We start from the raw sequence: 10,586 nt of genomic DNA on the forward strand, positions 1-10,586 counted from the left end.
ACAGTCCATCATGATGAGGAAGGCACAGCTTCAGGAATATGCAACATCTGTCTCTACCGGCAGGAACCAGAGAGAGAAACACGAGAGCAATGGCTCTGCCCCCTTTTCTCCTTTTCATTCAGCTCGTGGAATGGTACCACCAACATTTAGGGTGTTATCCTCCTCTCAGTTAGCATATATATACATATATATACATGTTTTTATCCTAGGTTATTCTAGATCCTGTCAAGATTGACCATCACAGGTTGCCTTTATCAAGATTGTCAACAGGTTCCATGTTCCCTAACACAATATTTATAGTCGTATCTTTTAAAATATTTAGTAAGAAAATGCATTTTCAATGGTACACAATGTGATCATTTAATATTACATGTACATTGTGAAATGATTGCCATATTAATTAACATCTCAATCGTCACCCTTGCTGTGCCTGAGACATTCAGCAATTACTCATAACTGAAGTTTTGTGCTGCTTGATCAATATCTCATTTCTCCTACCACTAGCCGTAGAAATCTCTGCTTGGCCACTGCTTCTATAAATCTGATTTCTTATGCTCCCCATTCCCCATATATCTATAGCATTTTTTCAAGCAACGGTCCAGTTTCTTCAAGGACATTCCATCTACCATCCCCCTGCAGTGTTTTATTTTTTAAACTCAGTGTCTGTTATTTTAGTTTCTTTCACTTTCCTTGACTTCCTTCATATCTCCCTGACCACTTGTTAGTGGGAATGTTTTCCAGCCTCTTCATTCTTCTGTTAATATTCATTCCCTTGGTGATTTCACTTTAGATAATGAGAAAGAGGAGGGGAGAAGAGGATGCTTCATAATTTATGTCTATGCCATAAACCTCTTTCTGAACTCAAGGTTTATACTTCTAAGTACTGTGTCATGTCTGCCTGAGTATCTAATGGGAAGCTCGCGTTTGGCCTGTTCCAGGACTCACAACTGAGAGTCTCTTCAACTCTGTTAATTATGATTCTATCTTATGTTCATGCAAGGCTAACATGTTTGAATCATTGTTGGCTCCCCTCTTAAAACTCAGATATTCCTTCTGTTCTCAAAATTCATCTGAAATCTGACTATGATATCACTGTTTCAGAGACATTGATAAATTCATACAGTTGCATCTTACAGCTAACAACTTCCATTCTTGCCAGAAAGATACTTTCACAAGTAAGTCAGACAGTGCCACTGCTACATTGTTTCTCAGCCGCTGAAAAGCCAAAGTTGCTGCATGATTTCCCCTCCCTATCCACCTCCACTCACTCCTTCAATCTTGTCTTACTGGCACAGCCTTCTTGCTGGCTCCAAAAGATTCTTGCCTAACATTGTTTGCTTCACTGTCTCCTCTCCTCCTCCTCCATTTAACCTGGTGCTGACTTTCTTTTCTTCAAGTTCTTGCTGTGACAACTCTGTCTAAAGTCTCCCCCCAACCCCTAAACTTCACAAACTTGCCTTGCCACATTTTCCCACAAAGTATGCTGCCAACATGTAAAACTCATTGAAGTGCTTTGTCTGTTTTTCACTTTACTTATTGCTGACCTACCATGCAGGAATGAAAGCTTTCACCCAATAGAGATGTTTCCCTGTTTATTTTAATGCTGGACCACCAGGGCCTAGAAAACAGGTTCAAGGATGCTGTCAATCAACAGCAGTTAATAAAATTCAGTCACTAGGGAGAAGTTGGAAAAGATAGAGAACAGGATTGTAAATGTGCAGAAGGAAGCAAAGGTAAAAGTAGAAACCTAGGCTTTATCCCAGGCTTCCCCTGACTCCAAGTGCTCCTCTTGAATCTCCGTGTCATCCTCTGTGAGTCAAGGGGTCATCCCCATAGCATTCCCAGTGTGCTAGGAGGTAGTTCAGGGACGACTTGGCCTGAGGTTCCTTGCAGAAGTGCTGGGGTGGGGCGGGGGAAGAGTGAGCTTGGCAGAGCAAGCAAATACTTGTTTGAGAGAGGAAGCTTGATTCACCGAACCCCATATAGCCCTGACCTCTATCCTTCTGCCTGCTTCATTCTACACAGGCTTTCTAGTAAAACCTGAATGATAGGAAACCAACCTTTTAGCTGCTCCAGCACTTTCAATCTTGCCTGCCAGTAAGTGGCATCTCTGATTCAGGAGCTGAAGCAATGACCAAGGAGCAGAGATCCACACTTAATCCACTTGCGGGTGAGATTGCTGGCAAGTGAGATCAGGTGCTCTTCTGTTTTATGAAATGGATTAACAGAGCTCATGAATGAGAGTGGATGGGATGAATAGGCTTGGAGGATTTAATTCCTATGAATGGCCTCAAGGGACACTTTGTCAGACCTGGATCTGTTTCATGGAGAGCCATGCAGGGTCCATGTACTCCCTTGGGGTGGCATTGAGTTACAACCCTCTCTGTTACTAAGACTGTCTCTTTATCAGGCCAGAAGTTCATTGAGAACAGAAGCAAGGCCTGTCCTAATTCACGCTTCTTGAGGCCAAGGATTGTATCTCTCCATCAGACTGGGAAGATAGGCCAGGGCCCTGATGTACATGGGACCCAGGGACCTGTGCTCAACCCCTTGACTGGGTGACCTGGTTTGAGAAGTGTGTAAATGAGTGGGGGAGGAAAGTTGATAGGCAGGCTTGGTTTGGTGTCCTGCATCATGAATGACTCATCTGGAGACCAAGGGTCTCAAATGGTTTCATGACAAGTCATCAGCAAATACAGAAAACAAACAGATGGGTTCAGGAAAGGGTCATAGTGGGTCATGTTCACCAGAGGCTCACCAGGACTGGAGTGAAGCAAGCATGTCAGCTTCTATTGCAGAAACAAGCATTTTTTCAGACTTCTTCCTCCCCACACATGCACATGCATGTAACACGGGTCTGAGTGTCGCCTACAGCACTCAGAAGTGATTTCAAGAGCAATTACTCAGCCAGGAGGCAGCTGGTGCAGCATCAGGTGCCCCCTGCACATACCCTACCTAGCAAAAAAGAAGTGATGATCTAGAACTGGGCCCCAGCCTGCTTCAGTTTATTTGTCTGACACTTGAAGTCTCATCTGGCTGAGGAGACTGTGTGACCGGACTTCTTTTTTGTTCCACTGCTGTCCCCCTCATCTGCTGTCTATACTCCAGGCAATGGTGACTCCCTATCTGTTCTCTACCACACTGGACACCTCCTATGCCCGATGCCCTGTCTGGACACACACACCCTGAAACCTTAATCCGTCTATCATCCCCACTCCCTCATTCTCTTTAATTGATACAGCACTTTCCAGTCTTCTCTCACTAGACTATGCAGTATACTAGGACTACACACACATTACTAATTCCATTGTCTGGATTGTTTTTCCATATCAGATCTTAATTCCAAATCACTGATTTCCCCTCTGTCCACACAGGCTCCAAGGGCCCTCCATGCCCTATAGGAATACAAATCCACTTTAATTTCTTTATTACCTCACTGGGGGCACACAAGGTCTTATTTAGAGAACATGACATGATATTCTATGATGTGCTAATTGCCACTTGAGACCCAGTAGCAGGCATATTAGATCAATCAGAAAATGAAAAGGCAAGTGACTTGATTGCTTTGACACAGTACTCTACTTTAGACCCTCATGAGGTTTTATTGTTGCTGTTTGGTTTGGTTTGTTTTCCCATTATTTGTGAGACCATCTTGAAACTTATTATGCAGCCTGAGCCTGTCCTAGGATTCCGGATCCTCTTGCCTCTACCTGTCAATTGCTGGAATTGCGAAAAAGGCATGCTACTCTATGCTTGGCCAAAGCCTCTTAATTTTCAAGGGAAAAAACGAAAAAAATCAACTCTGATGATCTTTAAAAATCCTGTTTCCTTAAAATTCTCCCCTTAGGCAAGTAACATACTACACAAATATCAACCCATAATTGTAACGACTCAAGACAAGAAAGCAGCCAGTATTCTGGGCACCAAGCATCATCTCACAAAATCTTAACAGGAACTTAAAGAGGTGCTTGGGTCCTCCTTTTAAAAACACAGAGACTGTGTTTTCTCCTGATAGGATTGGGTTACGATAAAGCACCAGAGTCATAATGCAACTCTCTGTCCTCAGGACCAATAAGGGTCATCCCAGAACTCAACATCCCAAGGGTGTTTTGGCTGAATAAGAGCCAGACAAACTATTACTTTCTGCAGAAAATCTAGAATTTATCATACTACTGAGAAATGGTTGACCTTTGGGACTCGGAGGATGTCTCTGAAGGCACATAGTGAGACCTGTCATGATGGTCAAACTCTATCAAGGAGCCTGGGGGGGAAGAGATGCCTCAGACCACAGCCAAGGTGTCTGGGTTCCAGCCCTATCACAGACTCACTGTACACTTTAGACAGTTCTTACATCCTCATCTAAGACTTCTGTCCCTATCTTTCCAGAAAGAGAGGAACCCCAATAATGGAGATGCTGCAACACTCTAAACCATCCAAAGGCAAGTTTTTAAAAATTAATTTATCCTTTCATAACTTCATATGTTGTAGTCATGTTCATCCTCCCACTTTCTTCCATCTTCTTTTAATTTCATCCATTGTCTCTTGCCAATTCTTCATCCCATTCTTCTTAGATGGAAGGAAAAGGGCAGTGACTCTCCCTTCTGTCCAAAGCACCAGTCTCTTACTCCACCAAATCTCCTTTCTTTCACTATCAAAGCAATAGGCATACCTTTGTTCTTCTTGCCATAAAGAGCAGAACTGGCAATGTCTTTCCATAGTAACTGGATCCAAACTTGATTCAAAAGAAAGGGCCAATACCAGAGGTCAAAACTGAGAATGAGAAATTCATGAAGCCAATTTGGGGAAGCCAGATGAAGTGATACAGAGAAAAGCAGGTCAATTCATGCAGGCGCACCCAAAAGTCCAGAAAGAAATATTCATCCTTGTGTCAATTCTTGGTCTCACCTTTTCCTTAGACTCATTCTCCTGGGAATGAGAAGGGCACAAATGAAAATTATCAGATTCGGTAGGCAGGAGAGGTAGATAAGAAGACTCCAGATATGTAAGAAGGCAGTCAGGGCAGTTTTAGATGGAGAGATGACATGGGAAACAGTTACCCTGAGGACCAGAGGATAGGAGGTCAGCATCCTCAGAGATTCTCCACACACTAGACGACAGACAGATGCTGAGTGGCCATGCAAAATGAGAGCATGAGATCTTTAGGCCCAAACCATCTTCATAGGACCATCTGCCACCATCTTCCCAGGATGAGCAACTCATGAAGAGCTATTCCCAACATCTCCACTGTCCCCGAGGGTAATGGATTTCCATAATTTATCCTTTTGACTACCCTCCCACTTCCCAAAATACCAATAATTGAAACAGGGTGCCATGGAGGAAAGATAAATTAGGCATTTTCTGCCTCTAGAAGAGAAATGACAGGGGTCTAAAGGGGCTGAGGCAGATTTGGGTCAAGGCCTCTCCATGGGTCAAAAGCTCACATTCATTTTACTGGCAAAGGAATAGGCAGTTTCTTGCATTTATCAAAGGATTAGAGACTTATGAAGTCAGACACACAGTGTGCTGAGAGGCTTTGCCTTATACATGTAATTCCCGGTACCTAACTAGAGAAATCCAAGGGCAGAATATGGAGCTGTATGCATTAGAAGTCTGGGGCATCCTCAGCCCCTCCTGCAAACACACACATGCTTCTAGACTGCATCCTCTGCCCTCCTTCCCACACCCTAGCTTTGCCCAGTGGTCAAACACTCATGCACACCTACTGTCTTTTCAGGGTTATTATGTTCTGAATCAGAGGGTGGGAGCCAGATCTGGCAGATACTGAGCCTCTGGGAACCAATAAGACCGGTGTGACTTCTTGAACAGTGTGCTGCCTTGGCACTGTCACAGGCTGAGGAGAGAGATTCCTCCCATGTGAGGTCAGAAGTGGAGCATAAGTGCCCCAGTGCCCATGTGAGGAGTCTTGCTTAGTTCTGGTTGGGTGGGGAGAGCTCTCCTTGCTGTAGAAAATAGCACAGTTCTGGTTCTACAGGGGAGTAGTGTGAGATCCTGCATGGCTCTGGGAATAGAGAAGGTCTGCACAAAAGTGTTCTAGAGGAAAGAAGGATCCTTTAAGTCCTCCATATATTTAAAGACTGAGCCCCAGGAACATGAGAATTTAGTATTGTAAACAGATATGCTTAAGACTAAGATTAGATGCTATTCAGGACAACTGCAGGGAACAGAGACACCTCTCAAAATTAACCAGAAATTCAGTTTCATTTTTACATTATTTTACTATTTCTTTATTAAGTTATAAGAGAGTGTTAATGAATGAACTCCATAAAATAAGCTGTTAACCAAGTACTGAAGATAAAGGTAAGTCACAACCGGGCTTTATTTTCCTGGCACACACATATACACACATGAAAATGGGTTAACAATGAAGTATTAGAAAGTACTTATGCTTAGGTGTGATAGTTGCTGTCATTCATTCCTTCAATTACTATTGATAGTGTCTTAGTGTATGAGGGGACTTTGACAGGTTCTTGGGACAATGGAGAGCACACCAGGTATGTTTCTGTTCTTAGACAACTTGTTTTTCAGTGGTAAAGACCGATAATAATAAAAATGGAATAAATGTAAATAAAATAGTTAAATTTTTATTAAGTTGATTAAGGCGGAAGACAATCCAGTAGCTATGGTGGTTACAGGAGGATGCTCGTCAGACCCCAACATTTCCATCAAAGCTTGAAGGTATGTCAGTGCCCTGGAAAGGAACCTGTTGGCAGAGGGACAGCAGGTGCTCTGCTCTGAGGTAAAGCACTTTGGATGTGCCCTAGTGACTGAAGACCTGGAGTGAGACTGTAGCATACCTGTCAGAGGTGAATCTCTGAGTTCAAGACTGACCTGGTCTACAGAGTGAGTTCCAGGACAAGCAAGGCTACACAGAGAAATCTTGTCCAGAAACCACTATAGCCCCCACAAGCACAAAAAAGAAAATGATCTGAGATGGCAATGGGCAATTTGGTTGTGAGCTTGTAGGGTGCACACTCCTGAAAATTATAGAAAGCATTGATTACCATCATGAAATGCAATGCATGCACCATATTCGATTTCTACTGATTCCCGTTCCCTTGTCTGGAGTGAAGCAGTAGCTTCTAGGACTATGGCATCCTTGGGCACTTCTATAAATACAACTTTGGGTGTGATGTGGGAGCTGGGAAGTCCCTGGCACACAGAGGGAGAAGCAATGTAAGTGCCTATTTCTGTCTCCATGACCTTCCCCCAAGACATGGTGTATGTCCTCACAGAAGGGAATTATGTAATGTGCTGAGCACAGATGCTGAGTACTGATGGGCCCACCACACGTCCCTTCCTTCAGAAGTGATCCATTACACTACTACCAGGTATCTTGGCCTGGCTATCCCCAAAACACAAAGCTTCTCATTCTATGCCCTTGGAAATAGATCTTCCAACCTGAAAATCAGGTCAAACCTATTGAAACTGAAAGGTAAGTTTGATTGAGACTGTAAAGTATGAAACCTTTCTCACCCCCTTCTCCTCTTCCATGCCCAGATCAGATGATCTCAACCATAAGTGACTGAGCCCTCACACTCCCACGGTCAGACAGGAATTGGAAAAGGGAGCCCTAGGGGGAGGTTGCTGCCTAAGATAGCAGGTGAGTCAGGAAGGAGCCAGAGGAAGCTGACCAACTGAAGTGGTGAAACCAGTCCACCACCTCCAGCCTGAGAAGGCGGCTAGGCGGGAATATAAGGGACCTGATGCCTGCTCGGCTTGGCACTGCACTGGAAGTCTCTGCCTCCTCCTCTCTCTGAGCCTGGTGAGTGTTAGACAGAGTGTTAGCTGTTGGGACCTTAGTTGTGGTTGTGGGCTTCCAACAGGTCCGAACATAGTTACGGATGTCTACTCCAGCCGGGGGCAGATATTGTTATGGTGCTAGATTTGGCTAGACTGCTTATCCTTCAAGGGGCGGATTAGTGTGCAGAGGGAAACATTCAATAGTACTTTCTGTGTGGAGAAACACGGGCAGTACAGGGACCTGGAAATCCTAATAGAAGTACAGGAGTTGTCATAACAAGCTCCAGTTCTCACTAACTCCAGCTGCCCCTCACTCTCACTCCTGGTCCTAGGGCTACAGCTTGCTTTCAGAAGATCAAAGAGGAAAGGAGCTCTCAGACAGAACAGGCCAGAGAAAAAAATCTGAATCCCAGAGAGACTAAGTGAGTTGACCAGAAATCCACAGTGTTTTGGTAGGAGTCAGGCCTGGGATATGCTAAATATCTCCAGTTCAAGGATGCTGCAATGGCCTCCCAGCACACCTCTAGCATAGATGATCAGCTTTCCAGACTTCTGGGTCCTCTGTGAGAACTTTCTTTTTCAAAGGTTTCCTTCACAATGTGACATAATCCCAGAATTCATCTTCCCAGGACTCAGGGAAAGACTGGACAAAAGCAAGTTAATTAACAGCCAGCCCATTCTTGCAGAAACTCTTTGGAGAAAGGCCCCTCTGTTGAGCTCATAGGAGAGCTTTTCTGTGCCCTCACCATTCCCACCCTTCACTCTCTTCTGCTTCCTGGAATCACAGTTTACAGAAGTTGGAAAATGCCAGGAGTAAGGATGCCACTAAACAGGGCCACTATGTATATCCTGTATATTCAGTGGTTCATCTATTTCCATTGCTTTCAGTCCAACCTCTGATATTTCTTGGGTTTTGTTGTTATTGTTGTTTAGCGTGGTCTATACAAGCTTCGGAGATGTCCCAGCAACACCCATTGCCAGTGACTGCCCAAGCTGAAGTTCAGGAATCCCTCAAGACTGTGTGTCCTCCAGCCCATGCCCATGAGGAACAAACGAAGCAGCCAACTTCTCAACCTGCACAATGCCAGAAAGTATCCTCTGAGATGCAAGAGAAGGGCTCCACACAAGAGGAGAAGGGCACAACAGCTGTGAAGGGGCTGCCTGGGCAAGAGTGTGATCAGCAGCAGCAGCAGGGACCACACGAGCCCCAGCTGTCTGTGAAAAAGCCACAGCAGGATCTGCAGGAGCAGGGACTGCATCTGAAGAAGCAGAGGCCACCACAGGAGCCACAGGGGCTGCACCTGGGCCAACATCAGCAAGAACCACAAGAGCTGCACTTGGGACAGCACCAGCTTCAAGAGCCACAGGGAGAGGGTTTGTGCCTGGGACAGCAGCAGCAGCAGCAGGAGGACACATCGGGACCACAGGAGCTAAGTCTAAGGCCGAGCCTAAAGGAGAAGCAGCAGGATCTAGAACTGTGTGTGGGTCAGCAGCAGAACACTCCTGAGGAGCAGGGACTGATTCCAGGAGAGAAGCAGCGGGAACCGCAGAAGCAGGAGCTATACCAGGAGCAGAGACACCAGGAGTCACAGAAGCAGGAGCTGCAGCTGGGACAGGAGTCAAGACACCAGGAAGAGCTGCCGCTGGATCACCACCAGGAGTCACATCTGAGACAGCATCAGAAGCAAAATCACTGTGAACCAGAACTGCACCTGGGAAAGCAGCAGGATCGGGAGTCACAGGAGCCAGAAGTGCACCCGGGAAAGCAACAGCAAGAGGAGTCACAGGAGCCTGAACTACACCTTGGAAAGGAGCAGGGTCAGGAATCACAGGAGCCTGAACTGCACCTGGAACACAACCAGAAGCAGAAACAGAAGCTGCAGGATCCAGAGCTGCACCAGGGGAAGCAGCAAGAGACAGAGCATGAAGGGCATCAAGGAACACAAAGCCCAGGTCAGTCACTTAAGCAAGGGAAAGCCCCAAGGGAGCAGCATCTGGACGACTTACACGTACAACAGGAGAAGGAGCTCTTGGAGCTGCGACTGGATCAAGGCCCAGTGAAGAAAGATGAGCAACTGAAACAAGCACCAGAGCCCCTGACACAGTGCGGGAAGCAGATAGAGCAAGTCGTACCAAGCGCTGAGTCCAAGAGACTCAGCCAACCCAACCTGTGAAAGGAGACAGCTTGCTCCCCACGGAGAAACAGAGGCAGAACCAGGAAGTACAGTGACACCAAGGCTAAAGCAATCACCATGATGTCCCAGAGACTCTTCACCTATCCCATACAAGGGAAGAGAGCCATCCACCACACTTCCTTCAGGTCCCTGGCTGATCCACTCATCCACGAATCCGTATGGTTTTGACCTTCTTCATGCCTATGACAGGCTGGGAAACAGGACGTTTATGGCCCAGCATCCACCCCAAGAAGCTCAACCCCTACCTTATTCATCAAAGCATCTTCCTGGGGTGGGAATGGGGAGCTGTTATTAGTATAGCAACTTTGACTTCATTCCTAGCATTGTGACTGAATCTGTGAATATGCACAATAGTATGTAATAAATCCTGAAAACCCTGTGATCCTGTACTTACTTTATCTTTTTCTTTTCTGTCTCTCATCATATTCCACACACACACACACACACACACACACACACACACACACACACACAAACTCAGTGCACAACAGTCCTGAATGGAGACTTTTATTCTAGTTGGTGGGAGTGATTTATCTATCTTAACCAAATAGCTTCTTGCACTAGTCAAACAGCCTCTATTCTTAGCCCACAGCAGAGCATAGCTCTATGCTTCACCTCAGTCCAACTCCT

At 45.5% G+C, this 10,586-nt stretch overlaps 1 protein-coding gene across 1 annotated transcript; it reads left to right on the forward strand.

Moving 5' to 3' along the window:
• The first annotated feature begins 7,678 nt into the window (after positions 1–7,678).
• On the forward strand, positions 7,679–10,338 carry Ivl (involucrin). Its single transcript, XM_005139208.4, has 2 exons — positions 7,679–7,783; positions 8,695–10,338. Exon 2 carries the CDS (start codon positions 8,718–8,720, stop codon positions 9,933–9,935), a length of 1,218 nt encoding a protein of 405 aa, XP_005139265.2. The 5' UTR covers positions 7,679–7,783; positions 8,695–8,717; the 3' UTR covers positions 9,936–10,338.
• The last annotated feature ends 248 nt before the right edge of the window (positions 10,339–10,586 follow it).

This window comes from Mesocricetus auratus, unplaced genomic scaffold (assembly GCF_017639785.1).
Source record: "Mesocricetus auratus isolate SY011 unplaced genomic scaffold, BCM_Maur_2.0 Super-Scaffold_100009, whole genome shotgun sequence".
In the NCBI taxonomy this organism is placed as follows: domain Eukaryota; kingdom Metazoa; phylum Chordata; class Mammalia; order Rodentia; family Cricetidae; genus Mesocricetus; species Mesocricetus auratus.

Bases quoted from the DNA above. Each gene is read 5' to 3' on its own strand.
- Ivl (XM_005139208.4), top strand. From the start codon at position 8,718: ATGTCCCAGCAACACCCATTGCCAGTGACTGCCCAAGCTGAAGTTCAG.